Below are 19,815 nucleotides of genomic sequence, written 5' to 3' on the forward strand. Positions count from 1 at the left end.
AGAGGATCTGCAGAGAACAATGGGAGAAACTCCCCAAATACAGGTGTGCCAAGCTTGTAGCGCCAAGACTCGAGGCTGTAATCGCTGCCAAAGATGCTTCAACAAAGTACTGAGTAAAGGGTCTGAATACTGATGTAAATAAGGTATTTCAGTTTTTTATTTTTAATACATTTAATAAAAACCTGTTTTCGCTTTGCCATTATGGGGTATTGTGTGTTGCTTGATGAGGAAAAACATGTATTTAATCCATTTTAGAAAAAGGCTGTAATGTAACAAAATGTGGAAAAAGTCAAGGGGTCTGAATACTTTCCGAATGCACTGTACATATTAAAATATGAATATCATACAGTGGACACTTAAGCCTTTGCATGCAATGCCCTGATACATTTAGTGCTCAAATCTCTGACAGCTGAACCAAGAGGTGAACAATTCTTGTTTTTAGAAAGTAGCCTAAATGTTATTTGTGGTTGTAAACATTATTTTGAGTTAATTTTATGAGGGGGGAGGGTGTTCAATTTATTTTACAGTACAAGGGAGGGTCATGTGAAATAATTTGTAACTTTGGGGAAGGGGGGGGCATTTCTTTTTTTATGACACCTTGAGTTGGACCAGCCCTTCTCCCCCAGTAAATTTCGATCTGTCCCTTATGAGCTTTGCATTCAGTGGCTGCATCTATACCCGAGTTCTCCATGCACTTATCTTTCTTCCCCACAGAGGGAGACAGAGACCATTGCCCATCACTTCTGATGTCACAGAGCTGTTTGCCACATGGCCATGAGTGTGTCATCTGTGCTGTGAGAGCCCCACCCATGCCATTCTCTGCTACAATCTTGTGATATTCAAGATGGGAGAAACATAGCAGATACACACATACTATCCCTGGGGATATCTGCGTGGACAGCTATAACATTAAGCTACAAGCACTAACTCATAGGGCCCAAGGTATTTGTTTTCTATAGTGTCACAATACATTCGCTTGTGTTCAAATACTGAGCCAACAGTCAACATTGTAAATTGTACGTTGATTTGTTTATTTGTTTAGAGGACACCAGTATCTAGGGAAACACACACAACAATAAACATACCATATGTTTAAACGCTATCTCACCACCATTTAGATGAAGTCTTAGTTGGACTTGAGGAGACCTAAAGGCCCTGAAGCATGTTATGTTCTGTGCTAGTCCAGAGAGAGCAGCTTACAGAGGGCAAACGTGACGGAGAAGAGGTTCAACCACATCTGAACCATGGCGATTGAGATCCGCCCAAACATAACCACCTCTCCCTCCATCCAAACAGCACAATGCACTGAAAATGTTTTTATGTGTGGTTTCCTTTTTTCAGTTCAGACTCAATGGGATATACTGTTTGTCAGAACCACTTGGCTATTTCAGTGTTTATATATTCTCATTAATGTTTGCGTTTTTTCTGCAGGCTAATGTTGAATGCATTCTTGTGAATTGGAAGATATAGGATGAGGAATGTGGGTTGTTGATAATGGATTGTTTGTACGTGGAGTAATAAAGTTGCAATGATACGAATCTTCCAGATCTATCATGTGTCCACACGCTGTGTTAGTGTGGGTATGAGTATGAATGTGTGTTTGTGTGTGTCTTATTGATGATGGACAAGTTTCCTATACCACAAAAAGGAAAGTAAGAAAACATACTGGTAAAATTGTGTATCTACACTGTGTGTCTCAACTTGGGAGAGACATTCGCAAAGAAATATTGGCACAGAGATATAAATATAGGCTACAAAATGAAATACGTATAATGAATGAGGGAAGGATCTGAACAAGGTCTTTGAGGAAAGCATAAACATTACGTTTCATTATAAAATACTTTCTTTATGGATTCCATCATACTTTATGGTAGTGAATAAAGCACGCACACACACACACACACACACCACACACACACACACACACACACACACACTAACGAGGACCTTGCTCAGTATTGGTTGCGTCTTTTATGTGGTAAAAGTCTGACCACATTTTAAATGTTCTCCGTCTCTCTCTGCTTTTATGCAGCTGCTCCAGAACTCGAAACAAAAGTTTATTTTTCTAAAGCATTAAAAGTGCTTTAGCTTTGCTGCATTTCATTTAGGCAGATTTGCTGGTTTGACTCTGAGTTTCCCCTTTTAATTTCTCTGATGCACTAATGTGAAACACACCCGGTATCAATGAGGCCAGTTGTGAGGAGTCAAGCTTGAGTTGAAAGCCTAATGAACACCACAGAGCTTTTACTAAATAAAACTGACCTCATACAACTACTGAAACTAACCGTTTGATTCAAAACAGAAATAAATATGACACACAAAGATAAATAAGGAAAATGTAGCTTCTTTTTTTTTACATCAAAGACAAATCACAAATGTTTTACCTTGAAGACACTTAAGTCTCTCTCACATGCTTGTGTCCTTTTGACTCCCTCTCTGTCTTTCATTAGGACAGATCCTAGCTTCACCTTCAGGGGATTTTTTTCTGTCTTATGAGACACCACATTCTTCCAGGTCCTTTTCATGCCTTAATATATTCTTTACCAGTCTCTTGGACATGCTGTACATCCTTCATCCAACACGCTATGCAACCACATTCACACTTCTGAGTCCAGCCCACACTGAGCCTCCTATGTCCCCATTCTACATGAATATGTGTTTTTGTAAATGTGTGTGTGTGTTTTTGAGAGAGTGAGACAGTGTTTGAGTGTGTAAGTTAGGAGAAAGCACATAGTATGCAGTGGAGCATCTAAGAGCTTCGTGGAGACCTCTGCTTGGGTTTGCTCCTACTCTTCCTCCCACCTCCTCCTCCTCCTCCTCCTCGGCCTCCATGTTTGTGCCTCTCGCCCTTGGGGCCGTCCCTTGTCTTGTGGTCACTGTCCTTGGTCTTATCCTGCTCGCGGTTGCGGCGGCGTCGGAAGCCCAGCCTCTGACAGTGCTGCTCCAGGCTGCTGGGGTGGATGAGGGCCATGACGTCCTGGTACCAGGGTTGGGAGGCATCTGGGCTGGAATTGGGGTTGGGATTGCTGGTGGACCAGGAGAGGGCGCGGGAGGGGCTCCACACACTCAGACGCACAGTGACGGCGGTCCAGCGGAAGCCGTGCTCCTCCAGTTGACAGTGGTACACACCAGAGTGACCCGTCTCGGCCCGACTGATCAGAACACCTCTCTCTGTCACCACCAGCTGCTCTCCTGACTGCAACTGCAACACAGAGACGAGTGTGAGTGTTTAGACCTGTGTGTGTCTGTGCATGTGTGTGTGTGCATATGTGTGTGTGCATGCGTGTAACTGCCTGTGTGTCAGTATGCACCTGATTCAGCTCAGGGCTGTTCTCTCCTGCCTGTTTGTACCAGGTGACGGCTGCATGTCTGGATTTGGGCAGGCACTCCAGGTATGTGCTGTTACCCTCAGCAACCATCATCATCCTCTGTTCTGCTTCCACTTGCAGACCAGCTGAATAGAGACAGAGAAAAATGTCACAATGTCTACTCTACACTGAGTATACAAAACATGCTCTTTCCATGATATAAACTGATCAGGTGAATCCAGGTGAAAGCTATGATCCCTTATTGATGTCACTTGTTAAATCCACTTCAATCAGTGTAGATGAAGGGGAGAAGACAGGTTAAAGAAGAATTTTTAAGCCTTGAGACAATTGAGACATGGATTGTGTATGTGTGCCATTCAGAGGGTGAATGGGATAAGACAAAATAAGTGCCTTTGAACGGGGTATGGTAGTAGGTGCCAGGCGCACCGGTTTGTGTCAAGAACTGCAACGTTGCTGGGTTTTTCACGCTCAACAGTTTCCCGTGTGTATCAAGAATAGTCCACCACCCAAATGACATCCAGCCAACTTGACACAGCTGTGGGAAACATTGGAGTCAACATGGGCCAGCATCCCTGTGGAATGCTTTCGACACCTTGTAGAGTCCATGCCCCAACTAATTGAGGCTGTTCTGAGGGCAAAAAGGGGGGGGGGGGGGGGGGGGGGTGCAACTCAATATTAGGAAGGTGTTGCTAATATTTGGTATACTCAGTGTATATAGACACCTAAGCTAGTGTATGTCTGTGAGAGTGCGGCTCTTGACAGTTCCTCCTCACCTCCTTGTATGACACACTGGGTCAGAGGATCCTCCTCATCACCAACCTGACGAGCATTCCTCCTTCAGTGAGAGGAAACCAAAAAAGACATCATGTTAGATAAGAGTATGTACTAAATGTGAGTATTCATGTTCATATGCCTATATAAATATGAGTAGGGCAGGCTTATAGCTACATGTACATGTGTTGGATGAGTGGGTACTGGGCTGTCATAGACTTAAAAGTAGAATAACTTTCATTTCCACTCCATTTAAACTTCATGTTTAGTTTATAACTTCATGTTTAGTAATATAACTGTGTGAAGTGCTAGGTATTCAATGTAGGTGTTGGATCATAATTGGGTTGAGTGTGAGCTGAGCGGGCCCACCTGCGTGCGATGGGCATGAAGGGGCTGCAGGCGTGTCCATCCCAGGTGCAGTAGGGATCTCTGGCCAGGCAGCACTCAGCGCAGGCCTGGCCGTACAGCTCACACTGGAACAGAGCCAACTGGGCCACACCCTCCGCAGAACCCACAAACAGCCACTGCTGTAGCCACACACACACACACACACACACAAAGAAAACAGAGAAGAAAGACATTCAGATCATTCCAGCGTGGCTCAGAGAGCAGCAGCCACAACCATCAGTTGTTTCAGGAATTCATGCCTTCGCTGATTCACACTTTCAACATTCATATAAGACTGAGACTGACTGCTACGGAACGTGTTTACTGGTGTGTATGTAGATTCCCTATCTCAGTGTAAGCCAGGCCTCATCGCTCGGTGGTTACCATAGCAACTGGTGATGAAGCTCTCCTTGAGAGAGAGATGAGTGTGTTGGGGGGGGGGGGGGGGGGGCAGTTGTTTGTGTATATTTGTGCCATACTTACTTTTTTCTTGGACAGTGTCATGGTAGTCACAGGTGACTTGTGCTGTGTGGAGAGAGGGGAAAATATGTTAGGGTAAACCTGAGGACAGAAGAAATTACAGATCTGTCAAAAAAAGGAAGAAAATAACCTACAGATTTCTATGTAAGGATACATCGTTGTACCTGGAAGACCTGCAGCTGTTCCAGGGTGACCTCCTGGGTGACACCGTGTTCTTTAGGGAGGTGGATCGACTTCAGCACCTGACCTGAGTCTGCAACACAGAGGACACTCCTGCTTGTACTGTACTCAAACACACACACGCAAGCACAACACGCACACACACATTCACAAAACCTCTTCCCGCACACACACACCTGTGCCAATGAACAGGACGTCATACTGTCCGTCCACTGCCTCTACTCGGTCCACCAGGAGTCGGCTGAACTTGTAGTGCACTCCCACCCTGACCAACAGGGGGCGCCCTCCCAGTGGCAGCACCGCCTCCTGCAGCAGAGGGTGGGTACGGCTGAAGAAGATGACGTCATCGGGATACTCCCGGGTGGAGCTGTAGCTACCGTATGTGCTGCTGGGACACTGGAGGGAGATAAAGAGAGCTGTATTGGCATCAAGCATTCAAAGACATGGATGGAGTTGGACATAAAATGGTTAGAGTTGGGTTTAAGTTAAGGTTGAGAAGAAAATAGTTGGCCCATTGGACTAGAGTTGTTGTTGAGCTAGAGTTGGGTCAAAGACAGTGCTTGTATTCCTTTTATTGTCAGAGAGCTTCGTCCTCAGTACATTTAGTATTACATGATGAATCAGAATATGGTGAGTAATGCTGGACAGGGAATGACAGCTCATTAGAAGAGAACTTACTGTGCCAGGTCTTGGGTAGGGGATCTTTCCTGTGTACTCGGCCCACTTGTATTGTGGTCCCTCCTTGTGGTAGAAGTTTCCTTTGTATGCCCGGACCACGTCCTGCATGCGGTACACACACACTGCTGAGCCATTCAGAATGTCACTATGGGGAAGAGAGGATTATTGCCTGTCAATCAACTGTCAAACACAATGAAACTCACACTGCCAGTCAGTTATGTGTTTGTTATCATCTGTCACTACAGACAGTACTGTCTGTTGTCTGTATGTCACACAGCAAATTCTCCAGTGTTAAATCAACACTGAGAGTGTTCAATTTAACACTGGTCCGGTGTCTATTAGGGTTCACACTTTTCAGTGTTAAATTAACACAGTGCTTAGTGTAAAGCCTTTTTTGCATATTACTTATTTTGAGGGCCCAGTTTTACCCTAATACAGTGGCCTAAAACTCATGGTTTACAGGCCACATCAGGCCTACAAGTCACATTATGCTGGTTTGCAAAGTGATGTGTAATTCCTATTGGAATCAAGTCAGAGGGGGGATATCCAACATTTAGCATTTTTATTCATCTGCAACCTGCATTCAGAATGACTGCCAGGTTAGGAAGATTAAGATATGAGACTACCTAAATCATCTAAACTGGAACAACCATTTCAGTAAGGGTGCAATAAGTCCAAGTAACAGATTGGATTAGTTTAGAAAAATGTATGTTATTTATATTTGAGTGTTGCTATATTAAATGTTGTTACAATACGAATATTCTTGACTGATTTATATGCATTTATGTGCCAGGTCATGCCCACGTGAATGTTTATTGGTCAATAGCGGCCTTGTTGTTTGAGGTACTAGTCTGGAAAATATTGTGTTGAGAGACCTTTGTCCATAGATGCCACATATCAAGTTTCGTGCAGATCGGTCATTCAGTGCCAGAAGTAGCATTTGAAGTGTTTTTCACAAATTCTAAATGGCAGTGAATCCATCATGGCGGGCCTTATCCGTCCATGAGGAGAATTTGTTCCTTGTGAGGAGAGGGACCTACAGTTGAAGTCAGAAGTTTACATACACCTTAGACAAATACATTTAAACTCAGTTTTTCACAATTCCTGAAATTTAATCCTAGTAAAAATTCCCTGTCTTAGGTCAGTTACAGTGGGGAGAACAAGTATTTGATACACTGCCGATTTTGCAGGTTTTCCTACTTACAAAGCATGTAGAGGTCTGTAATTGTTATCATAGGTACACTTCAACTGTGAGAGACGGAATCTAAAACAAAAATCCAGAAAATCACATTGTATGATTTTTAAGTAATGAATTTGCATTTTATTGCATGACATAAGTATTTGATACATCAGAAAAGCAGAACTTAATATTTGGTACAGAAACCTTTGTTTGCAATTTTCCTGTAGGTCTTGACCAGGTTTGCACACACTGCAGCAGGGATTTTGGCCCACTCCTCCATACAGACCTTCTCCAGATCCTTCAGGTTTCGGGGCTGTCGCTAGGCAATACGGACTTTCAGCTCCCTCCAAAGATTTTCTATTGGGTTCAGGTCTGGAGACTGGCTAGGCCACTCCAGGACCTTGAGATGCTTCTTACGGAGCCCCTCCTTAGTTGCTCTGGCTGTGTGTTTCGGGTCATTGTCATGCTGGAAGACCCAGCCACGACCCATCTTCAATGCTCTTACTGAGGGAAGGAGGCCAAGATCTCGCGATACATGGCCCCATCCTTCCTCCTCTCAATACGGTGCAGTCGTCCTGTCCCCTTTGCAGAAAAGCATCCCCAAAGAATGATGTTTCCACCTCCATGCTTCACGGTTGGGATGGTGTTCTTGGGGTTGTACTCATCCTTCTTCTTCCTCCAAACACGGCGAGTGGAGTTTAGACCAAAAAGCTCTATTTTTGTCTCATCAGACCACATGACCTTCTCCCATTCCTCCTCTGGATCATCCAGATGGTCATTGGCAAACTTCAGACGGGCCTGGACATGCGCTGGCTTGAGCAGGGGGACCTTGCGTGCGCTGCAGGATTTTAATCCATGACGGCGTAGTGTGTTACTAATGGTTTTCTTTGAGACTGTGGTCCCAGCTCTCTTCAGGTCATTGACCAGGTCCTGCCGTGTAGTTCTAGGCTGATCCCTCACCTTCCTCATGATCATTGATGCCCCACGAGGTGAGATCTTGCATGGAGCCCCAGACCGAGGGTGATTGACCGTCATCTTGAACTTCTTCCATTTTCTAATAATTGCGCCAACAGTTGTTGCCTTCTCACCAAGCTGCTTGCCTATTGTCCTGTAGCCCATCCCAGCCTTGTGCAGGTCTACAATTTTATCCCTGATGTCCTTACACAGCTCTCTGGTTTTGGCCATTGTGGAGAGGTTGGAGTCTGTTTGATTGAGTGTGTGGACAGGTGTCTTTTATACAGGTAACGAGCTCAAACAGGTGCAGTTAATACAGGTAATGAGTGGAGAACAGGAGGGCTTCTTAAAGAAAAACTAACAGGTCTGTGAGAGCCGGAATTCTTACTGGTTGGTAGGTGATCAAATACTTATGTCATGCAATAAAATGCAAATTAATGTCACACTCTGGTTCTAGGACTTTTTGTGTTTAGTCAGGGTGTGTAGATTTCCGTGTGTTGTGTACTGTGGGTAGTGTCTAGGTGTTCGCGTTCTATGTTTGGTCAGTGACTCCCAATCGGAGGTAACGAGTGTCAGCTGTCGGCTCGTTATCTCTGATTGGGAGCCATATTTATATGTCTGTGTTCACCTTGTGGTTGTGGGTTTTTGTTCTATGTTCAGTCGGTGTACTGAGGACGTTACGGATCGTGTTTTGTTTTGTCGTTATTTCAACATTAAAGTCATCATGTTCACTCCCAACGCTGCGCTTTGGTCCTACTTTATTGGCGATCGTGACAGAAAAACCCACCACAACGAGACCAAGCAGCAGTTGGAATACGAGTGGTGGAGCCAGAAGAGCGAAGGTTGGGAGAGGACTATGGAGGCCTGGTCCACCGAGAGGAGAGACCCCCAGAAAATTTTTAGGGGGGGGCTCACGACGTCGGGGCAGAAGGTGTACGGCCCGGAGGAGTGCAAGAGGTTGGCAGATATGGCCGCCAGTTTAAGGGGGCCACTGGTTACGAAGGGGATGGAAAGTGTGGAGGCACGGCGAGAGGTACTGGGGGGTGTTTCCAGTCCGGTCCGGCCCGTTCCTGATCCCCGTGTAGGGCCAGGGGTGTGTGTCCCCAGTGCGGTTCTGTCTGTCCCTGCTCAACGCACCAAGCCTACGGGGTGCGTCGCCAGCCCAGCTCGGCCTGTTCCTGCGCCCCGCACCAAGTCTGTGGTGCGTTTCGCCAGCCCAGCCCGGCCTGTCCCTGCTCAACGCACCGAGCCTACGGGGTGCGTCGTCAACCCTGTCCAGCCAGAGCCGTCCGCCAGACAGGATCAGCCAGAGCCTTCCGCCAGACAGGATCAGCCAGAGCCTTCCGCCAGCCATGAGCAGCCAGATCCTTCCGCCAGCCATGAGCAGCCAGATCCGTCAGCCAGCCATGAGCAGCCAGATCCGTCAGCCATCCATGAGCAGCCAGATCCGTCAGCCAGCCATGAGCAGCCAGATCCGTCAGCCAGCCATGAGCCGTCCAGCCAGGATCCGCCAGAGCCTTCCAGCCAGGATCCGCCAGAGCCGTCCAGCCAGGATCCGCCAGAGCCGTCCAGCCAGGATCCGCCAGAGCCGTCCAGCCGGGATCCGCCAGAGCCGTCCAGCCGGGATCCGCCAGAGCCTTCCAGCCGGGATCCGCCAGAGCCTTCCAGCCAGGATCCGCCAGAGCCGTCCAGCCAGGATCCGCCAGAGCCGTCCAGCCGGGATCCGCCAGAGCCGTCCAGCCGGGATCCGCCAGAGCCGTCCAGCCGGGATCCGCCAGAGCCGTCCAGCCAGGATCCGCCAGAGCCGTCCAGCCAGGATCCACCAGAGCCGTCCAGCCGGGATCCGCCAGAGCCGGAGCCGCCGCCGAGGAGGAATGCCCACCCAGCCCTCCCCTGTTTGCTTGTAGTTAGGCACGGTCGCAGTCCGCGCCTTTGGGGGGGGGTACTGTCACACTCTGGTTCTAGGACTTTTTGTGTTTAGTCAGGGTGTGTAGATTTCCGTGTGTTGTGTACTGTGGGTAGTGTCTAGGTGTTCGCGTTCTATGTTTGGTCAGTGACTCCCAATCAGAGGTAACGAGTGTCAGCTGTCGGCTCGTTATCTCTGATTGGGAGCCATATTTATATGTCTGTGTTCACCTTGTGGTTGTGGGTTTTTGTTCTATGTTCAGTCGGTGTACTGAGGACGTTACGGATCGTGTTTTGTTTTGTCGTTATTTCAACATTAAAGTCATCATGTTCACTCCCAACGCTGCGCTTTGGTCCTACTTTATTGGCGATCGTGACAATTAATTACTTAAAAATCATACAATGTGATTTTCTGGATTTTTGTTTTAGATTCCGCCTCTCACAGTTGAAGTGTACCTATGATAAAAATTACAGACCTCTACATGCTTTGTAAGTAGGAAAACCTGCAAAATCGGCAGTGTATCAAATACTTGTTCTCCCTACTGTAGGATCACCACTTTATTTTAAGAATGTGAAATGTCAGAATAATAGTAGAGAGAATGATTTATTTCAGCTTTTATTAATTTCATCACATTCCCAGTGGGTCAGAAGTTTACATACACTCAATTAGTATTTGGTAGCATTGCCTTTAAATTGTTTAACTTGGGTCAAACGTTTCGGGTAGCCTTCGACAAGCTTCCCACAATAAGTTGGGGAATTTTGGCCCATTCCTCCTGACAGAGCTGGTGTAACTGAGTCAGGTTTGTAGGCCTCCTTGCTCGCACATGCTTTTTCAGTTCTGCCTACACATTTTCTATAGGATTGAGGTCAGGGCTATGTGATGGCCACTCCAATACCTTGACTTTGTTGTCCTTAAGCCATTTTGCCACAACTTTGGAAGTATGCTTGGGGTCATTGTCCATTTGGAAGACCCATTTGCGACCAAGCTTTAACTTCCCGACTGATGTCTTGAGATGTTGCTTCAATATATCCACATAATTTTCCTTCCTCATGATACCATCTATTTTGTGAAGTGCACCAGTCCCTCTTGCAGCAAAGCACCCCCACAGCATGATGCTGCCAACCCATGCTTCACGGTTGGGATGGTGTTCTACCCCCTTTTTCCTCCAAACATAACGATGGTCATTATGGCCAAACAGTTCTATTTTTGTTTCATCAGACCAGAGGACATTTCTCCAAAAAGTATGATCTTTGTCCCCATGTGCAGTTGCAAACCATAGGTTGGCTTTTTTATGGCGGTTTTGGAGCAGTGGCTTCTGCCTTGCTGAGTGGCCTTTCAGGTTATGTCGATATAGGACTTGTTTTACTGTGGATATAGATACTTTTGTACCTGTTTCCTCCAGCATTTTCACAAGGTCCTTTGCTGTTGTTCTGGGATTGATTTGCACTTTTCGCACCAAAGTACGTTCATCTCTAGGAGACAGAACGCGTCTCCTTCCTGAGCGGTATGACGGCTGCGTGGTCCCATGGTGTTTATACTTGCGTACTATTGTTTGTACAGATGAACGTGGTACCTTCAGGCGTTTGGAAATTTCTCCCAAGGATGAACCAGACTTGTGGAGGTCTACAATTTCTTTTCTGAGGTCTTTCTTTCGATTTTCCCATGATGTCAAGCAAAGCACTGATTTTGAAGGTAGGCCTTGAAATACATCCACAGGTACACCTCCAATTGACTAAAATGATGTCAATTAGCCTATCAGAAGCTTCTAAAGCCATGACATCATTTTCTGGAATTTTCCAAGCTGTTTAAAGGCACAGTCAACTTAGTGTATGTAAACTTCTGTCCCACTGGAATTGTGATACAATGAATTATGAGTGAAATAATCTGTCTGTAAACAATTGTTGGAAGAATTACTTGTGTCATGCACAAAGTAGATGTAGTAGAACTTTAGTTTGTTAACAAGACATTTGTGGAGTGGTTGAAAACGAGTTTGAATGACTCCAACCTAAGTGTATGTAAACTTCCGACTTCAACTGTATGTACCGAATTTCAAGACTTTAGGTAAAATGGGGTGAGGGGCATGACCTTTCAAAGTTAGCATTTTCCATCAATTGTTATAACGTCACCATCTGGTCAATCAATGTAATTTTGTAAATGTTGGATCTCTATGGCATGATGCATCATTCACCCAAGTTTCATCAAAATCGGGCAAGTGCTGTCTTAGATATCGCGTGTGACTAAAGTATAAACACACTAACACACTAACATACTAACAGAAGGAGGCAGATCCACAGTCCCCTCCCCGATTTCATGGTGGGGGACAACAAACAAATAAACAATACAGAAAGACACAATCACTTTGAACTTTCTAATGTGAAACATATTGAGGATCATAGATTAACCATAAATTCATATAGAGAAAACCTTTCTCATGAACTGGTTTGAAGTTTATTGAATTACCATACATTTCTGCTGCTGAGGCTTGGCGTCACTGTGGAAAGTATGATCCCATCAGAGACATAACTCACCCTAACCTCTCCCATCTCTCCACCATCGCCTCATACGTACACATATACGGAGTACACACACACAAAATGCACCCATTATTTTAGATGGGCACGAAGTACGTATGGATGGAGGTGGGTGGCCCAGAGGGGGGCTGTTCCCAATTCTCTGGAAGAATGAGAATGAAGCATTTTTCAAAAACCTGAAACAGCTTTTTCCTGCAATTTAGAGCTATAATCATTATGTCTAATTCTATGTAAATAAATATGTACAGTGGGGAAAAAAAGTATTTAGTCAGCCACCAATTGTGCAAGTTCTCCCACTTAAAAAGATGAGAGAGGCCTGTAATTTTCATCATAGGTACACATCAACTATGACAGACAAATTGAGAAAAAAAAATCCAGAAATCACATTGTAGGATTTTTAATTAATTAATTTGCAAATTATGGTGGAAAATAAGTATTTGGTCAATAACAAAAGTTTCCCAATACTTTGTTATATACCCTTTGTTGGCAATGACACAGGTCAAACGTTTTCTGTAAGTCTTCACAAGGTTTTCACACACTGTTGCTGGTATTTTGGCCCATTCCTCCATGCAGATCTCCTCTAGAGCAGTGATGTTTTGGGGCTGTCGCTGGGCAACACAGACTTTCAACTCCCTCCAAAGATTTTCTATGGGGTTGAGATCTGGAGACTGACTAGGCCACTCCAGGACCTTGAAATGCTTCTTACGAAGCCACTCCTTCGTTGCCCGGGCGGTGTGTTTGGGATCATTGTCATGCTGAAAGACCCAGCCACGTTTCATCTTCAATGCCCTTGCTGATGGAAGGAGGTTTTCACTCAAAATCTCACGATACATGGCCCCATTCATTCTTTCCTTTACACGGATCAGTCGTCCTGGTCCCTTTGCAGAAAAACAGCCCCAAAGCATGATGTTTCCACCCCCATGCTTCACAGTAGGTATGGTGTTCTTTGGATGCAACTCAGCATTCTTTGTCCTCCAAACACGACGAGTTGAGTTTTTACCAAAAAGTTATATTTTGGTTTCATCTGACCATATGACATTCTCCCAAACCTCTTCTGGATCATCCAAATGCACTCTAGCAAATTTCAGACGGGCCTGGACATGTACTGGCTTAAGCAAGGGGACACGTCTGGCACTGCAGGATTTGAGTCCCTGGCGGCGTAGTGTGTTACTGATGGTAGGCTTTGTTACTTTGGTCCCAGCTCTCTGCAGGTCATTCACTAGGTCCCCCCGTGTGGTTCTGGGATTTTTGCTCACCGTTCTTGTGATCATTTTGACCCCACAGAGTGAGATCTTGCGTGGAGCCCCAGATCGAGGGAGATTATCAGTGGTCTTGTATGTCTTCCATTTCCTAATAATTGCTCCCACAGTTGATTTCTTCAAACCAAGCTGCTTACCTATTGCAGATTCAGTCTTCCCAGCCTGGTGCAGGTCTACAATTTTGTTTCTGGTGTCCTTTGACAGCTCTTTGGTCTTGGCCATAGTGGAGTTTGGAGTGTGACTGTTTGAGGTTGTGGACATGTGTCTTTTATACTGATAACAAGTTCAAACAGGTGCCATTAATACAGGTAACGAGTGGAGGACAGAGGAGCCTCTTAAAGAAGAAGTTACAGGTCTGTGAGAGCCAGAAATCTTGCTTGTTTGTAGGTGACCAAATACTTATTTTCCACCATAATTTGCAAATAAATTCATTAAAAATCCTACAATGTGATTTTCTGGATAATTTTTTCTCAATTTGTCTGTCATAGTTGACGTGTACCTATGATGAAAATTACAGGCCTCTCTCATCTTTTTAAGTGGGAGAACTTGCACAATTGGTGGCTGACTAAATACTTTTTTCCCCCACTGTATATTTTTCTGCATAGGATATCAAAGCATACCTCTTTATCTGTTCAATTGTCATTTTAATGAATGATGCACATTGACTCTTTAAGAACGTTTACGCCTTAGGAGTTTAGTACAACTGCAACACAGGTATATACAGTGCATTCAGAAAGTATTCAGACCCCTTCACTTTTTCCACATTTTGTTACGTTGCAGCCTTATTCTAAAATTGATTAAATTATTTTTTTCCCTCATCAATCTACACACAATACCCCATAATGACAAAGCGAAAACAGAAATGATTGCAAATGTATTAAAAATAAAAAATAGAAATACCTTCTTTATATAAGTATTCAGACCCTTTGCAATGAGACTTGAAATTGAGCTCATGTGCATCCTGTTTCCATTAATCATCCTTTAGATGTTTCTACAACTTCATTGGAGTCCACCTGTGGTAAATTCAATTGATTGGACATGATTTGGAAAGGCAGACACCTGTCTATATAAGGTCCCACAGTTGACAGTGCATGTCAGAGCAAAAACCAAGCAATGAGGTCAAAGGAATTGTCTGTAGAGCTCTGAGACAGGATTATTTCAAGGCACAGAACTGGGGAAGGGTACCAAAACATTTCTGCAGCATTGAAGGTCCCCAAGAACACAGTGGCCTCCATAATGTTTAAATGGAAGAAGTGTGGAACCTCTAAGACTCTTCCTAGAACTGGCCACCCGGCCAAACTGAGCAATCGGGGGAGAAGGGCTTTGGTCAGGGAGGTGACCAAGAACCCGGTGGTCACTCTGACAGAGCTCCAGAGTTCCTCTGTGGAGATGGGAGAACCTTCCAGAAGGGCAACCATCTCTGCAGCACTCCACCAATCAGACCTTTATGGTAGAGTGGCCAGACGGACGCCACTTCTCAGTAAAAGGCACATGACAGCCCACTTGGAATTTGCCAAAAGGCACTTAAAGGACTCAGACCATGAGAAACAAGATTCTCTGGTCTGATGAAACAAAGATTGAACTCTTTGGCCTGAATGCCAAGCGTCACGTCTGGAGGAAACCTGGCTCCATCCCTATGATGAAGCATGGTGGTGGCAGCATCATGCTGTGGGGATGTTTTTCAGTTGCAGGGACTGGGAGACTAGTCAGGATTGATGGAAAGATGAACGGAGCAAAGTACAGAGAGATCCTTGATGAAAACCTGCTCCAGAGCACTCAGGACCTCAGACTGGGGCGAAGGTTCACCTTCCAACAGGAGAATGACCCTAAGCACACAGCCAAGACAACACAGGAGTGGCTTCGGACAAGGCTCTGAATGTCCAGCCAGAGCCCGGACTTGAACCTGATCTAACATCTCTGGAGAGACCTGAAAATAGCTGTGCAGCGACGTTCCCCATCCAACCTGACAGAGCTTGAGAGGATCTGCAGAGCACAATGGGAGAAATTCCACAAATACAGGTGTGCCAAGCTTGTAGCACCCTACCCAAGAAGACCCGAGGCTGTAATCGCTGCCAAAGGTGCTTCAACAAGTACTGAGTAAAGGGTTTGAATACTTATGTAAATGTATTATTTTCAGTTTTTTCTTTTTAATAAATGTGCAAACATTTCTGAAAACCTGTTTTTGCTTTGTCATTATGGGGTATTGTGTGTAGATTGATTAGGGGGAAAAAACTATGTAATCAATTTTAGAATAAGGCTGTAACGTAACAAAATGTGGAGAAAGTCAATGGGTCTGAATACTTTCCGAAGGCACTGTATCTGGTAACACTTTACGGCACCCCTCATGTATGCATTCATAAATGCTTTATAACAGCTACATAAGACAATACAACATCAGCCATGGGAAACAAATGACTGAAGTTCCAATGGCAGTGGGGTTGTGGTGAACTATGTGCCGGAGGCTGGCTCACCTGGATGTGGTGAAGAGTCCGTAGATCAGAGGGTTCTTCTTGTCCTTCCCGTCATGGAGGATAAAGATGTCCTCTGGAAGGAGAAGAGAAGGGACACATGTTGCGTTAGGTAATAGACTTTGGTCAAACAGATTATAGGGCTGATTTGCAGTAAATACTGTAAGTGACATAACAGGGTTGAGTTTGTCACTTACAGTGTGTGTGTGTGTGTGTGTGTGTGTGTGTGTGTGTGTGTGTGTGTGTGTGTGTGTGTGTGTGTGTGTGTGTGTGTGTGTGTGTGTGTGTGTGTGTGTGTGTGTGTGCAGTGGTGTACTTAAGTACAAATATTTTAAAGTACTACTTAAGTCGTTTTTGGGGTGTCTGTACTTTACTTTACTATTTGTTTTTTTGCCAACTTTTGTATTTTATTCCACTACATTCCTAAAGAAAATATTTACTTTACACTCCCATACATTTTTCCTGACCTCCAAAAAAAAAAGAAAAAAAAAAAGAAATTGTTCTGTCTTGTTTGTTTAAAATTGTCACGCCCTGACTCAGGGTGTGTATAATCCTTGTTGTATATCTTTGATGTTGTATTCTATTGCAGGACTACTGGTCATTTTGTGTCCACCTGTCCACTAAAAGGCCAGGCTGACCTGTAGAAGCGAGTACTCTGGTGGGCCATACGGATAACTTTTCCTCTCCCCTTACTCGCACCCCCTTTCATGCCATCTTGTTGTAGGGGAACCAGTCGAAATCTCTCCGGGTACTCATCAACTCTGGGGCCAATGAGAGCTTTATGGACGCTACCCTGGCGTCCGAGCTGGGCATCCCCACTCAGCTCCTCTCCATTCCCATGGACATTAGAGCGCTGGATGGGTGCTCTATAGGAAGGGTCACCCACAATACCACCCCCATCAACCTACGAGTGTCAGGGAACCACAGCGAAAATATAAAATTCCTGCTAATTAAGTCTCCTCAGGTTCCCGTGGTATTGGGTTTCTCTTGGCGCCAGCGACACAACCCCTTTATTGACTGGTCTACTGGTGCCATCGTGGGCTGGAGCCCGTTCTGCCATGCTCATTACCTGAAGTCAGCGCAGCCTGCCCCTGGACTTGGACCTCTCTGCCATTCCCACGGAGTACCAGGACCTCCAGGAGGTGTTCAGTAAGGCCCGGGCCACTTTGCTTCCGCCGCACTGACCCTATGACTGCGGAATCAACCTTCTCCCAGGCACCACTCCGCCCCGGGACGACTGTACTCGCTGTCGGGCCGGGAGACCAAGGCTATGGAAACTTGACTATCCATCCTTCTGCCTCCCCCGCCGGAACAGGGTTCTTCTTTGTGGAGAAGAAGGATAAAACCCTGCGTCCGTGCATCAACTACTGGGGCCTCAACGACATCACGGTGAAGAACCGCTACCCGCTACCACTCATCTCCTCGGCCTTCGAGCCGCTCCAGTGGGCCAACGTGTTCTCCAAGCTGGACCTACGGAACGCCTACCACCTGGTGCAGATACGGGAGGGGGACGAGTGGAAGACTGCCTTCAACACGGCCAGCAGTCACTACTGGTATCTGGTCATGCCATTTGGCCTTACCAATGCTCCAGCTGTGTTCCAGGCCATGGTTAATGATGTTCTCCGCGACATGTTGAACAGGTTCATCTTCATCTACCTCGACGACATCCTCGTCTTCTCTCGCTCCGCCCAAGAACACGTGCTCCACGTCCGATAGGTCCACCATCCCGTTCCTGGGCTACAGCATCGCTGCAGGGAGTGTACAGATGGATCCCGGGAAGGAGAGAGCAGTGGTGGATAGGCCCCAGCCTAGGTCCAGAGTGCAGCTGCAACGTTTCCTGGGATTCTCCAACTTTTATTGCCGCTTTATGTCCGGGGTTACAGCACCCTGGCTTCCCTCCTGTCTGCACTCACCTCTCCCAAGGTTCCGTTCACATGGTCCCCAGCTGCTGACTGGGTGTTCCGGGACCTCAAACATCGTTTCACCACTGCGCCAATCTTGGTTCATCCTGACCCGTCCCGCCAGTTCGTGGTGGAGGCCGATGCTTCGGATGTCGGAGTGGGGGCGGTCCTGTCCCAGCGTTCGGCCCAGGACCTCAAGTTACATCCCTGTGCCTTCTCCCATTACCTCAACACCACAGAGAGGAATTACGATGTGGGGAATCGTGAGCTTCTCGCGGTGAAGATGGCGTTGGAGGAGTGGAGGCACTGGCTGGAGCGGGCGGAACATCCGTTCATTGTGTGGACAGACCACAAGAACTTGGAATATCTCAGCACACCAAGCATCTCAAAACCAGGCAAGCTAAGTGGGCCCTGCTTTTCACCCGGTTCAACTTCTCCCTCTCATACCGACCGGGATCCAAGAATGTCAAGCCAGATGCACTGTCACGCCGCTATCCCGGAATCCGAGACCATCCTTCCCATCTCGTGCTTGGCTTGGCACTCAGTTGGGGAATAGGGAAGCAGGTCCAGGAGTCGCAGCGTTCCCAGCCGAACCCCAGGGGGGTCCCAGATAACTGGATGTTTGTTCCTGATGCTGTCCGCTCCTTGGTCCTGGAGTGGGCCCACTCCTCCAGGCTTGCCTGACACCCGGGCTCCCGTCAGACCCTGGCCTTGGAGCGACAACGCTTTTGGTGGCCTACCATGGTTCCTGACGTCTCTGCGTTCATCGCCATCTGCACGATCTGTGTGCAGAACAAGACTCCTCGGCAAGCTCCGGCTGGTTCCTCACCATCCCTGGTCTGTGGCGGGTGATTTGGACGGAGTCAGGCGCAGGATGGTAAATCACAGAATAAATGGTTTATTCAGTAAGACAGCGGTACGCAGGAATGAACCGGGTGACCGAGACCCCCAGACGTTCCATGAACGCCTTCCAGACCCTGGATGTAAACTGGGGACCCCGGTCAGACACTATGTCTTCTGGCACCCCGTAGTGCCGGAATATGTTAGTAAACAGGTTTCCGCAGTTTGCAGGGCCGTGGGGAAACCTGGCAGAGGAAGGAGGCAGCAGGCTTTAGAAAAGCGACCAGGATGGTGGTGTTACCCTGAGAGACGGGAAGATCAGTGAGGAGTCAATTGACAAGTGGGACCATGGCCGTTGTGGAACTGGTAAGGTATGTAACTTACCCGCTGGGAAGTGCCTAGGTGCCTTACTCTGGGTGCACACCGAGCTGGAGGAGACATACACCCTCACGTCCTTAGCCAAGGTAGGCCACCAGTACTTCCCGATCAGGCAGCGCGCTGTACGGCCGATACCTGGGTGACCAGAGGAGGGAGACGTGTGTGCCCAATAGATAAGACGGTCACGGACAAGAGACGGCACGTACCGCAGCCCAGCTGGGCACTGAGATGGAGATGGCTCTGTGCGTAACGCCCGCTCTATGTCCGCGTCCACCGCCCACACTACCGGCACCACAATGCAGGAGGCCGGGAGTATGGGGGTGTTGTCTATGTGCCTCTCCTCTGTATTGTACAGCCATGACAGCACGTCTGCCTTCACGTTCTTAGTACCTGGTATGTATGACAACGTGAAATCAAACCGGGTGAAGAACAAGGCCCACCTGGCCTGGCGAGGGTTCAGCCTCGTCGCTTCCCGGATGTACTCCAGGTTAAGGTGGTCAGTCCAGACGAGGAAAGGTTGTTTCGCCCCCTCGAGCCAGTGGCTCCACACGGTCAGGGCTCTGACAACAGCCA

The 19,815-nt window shown here is 46.8% G+C and overlaps 1 protein-coding gene across 1 annotated transcript in view; it reads right to left on the bottom strand.

Moving 5' to 3' along the window:
• Positions 1–1,009: 1,009 nt before the first annotated feature.
• The window catches only part of LOC311147329 (semaphorin-3ab-like), a gene marked incomplete at its 5' end in the record, with an annotated part of 43,242 nt that continues 24,436 nt past the window's right edge, over positions 1,010–19,815 (bottom strand). The window contains 9 exons of the mRNA XM_084184018.1: positions 1,010–3,202; positions 3,312–3,454; positions 4,103–4,164; positions 4,470–4,627; positions 4,971–5,012; positions 5,132–5,220; positions 5,324–5,543; positions 5,826–5,970; positions 16,127–16,199. Of these exons, the coding sequence (XP_084040144.1) occupies positions 2,750–3,202; positions 3,312–3,454; positions 4,103–4,164; positions 4,470–4,627; positions 4,971–5,012; positions 5,132–5,220; positions 5,324–5,543; positions 5,826–5,970; positions 16,127–16,199 (1,385 nt within the window). The 3' untranslated portion in view covers positions 1,010–2,749. The remainder of the gene's footprint in view (positions 3,203–3,311; positions 3,455–4,102; positions 4,165–4,469; positions 4,628–4,970; positions 5,013–5,131; positions 5,221–5,323; positions 5,544–5,825; positions 5,971–16,126; positions 16,200–19,815) is intronic.

Source organism: Coregonus lavaretus (genome assembly GCF_964263955.1).
Source record: "Coregonus lavaretus genome assembly, chromosome: 20".
In the NCBI taxonomy this organism is placed as follows: Eukaryota; Metazoa; Chordata; class Actinopteri; order Salmoniformes; family Salmonidae; genus Coregonus; species Coregonus lavaretus.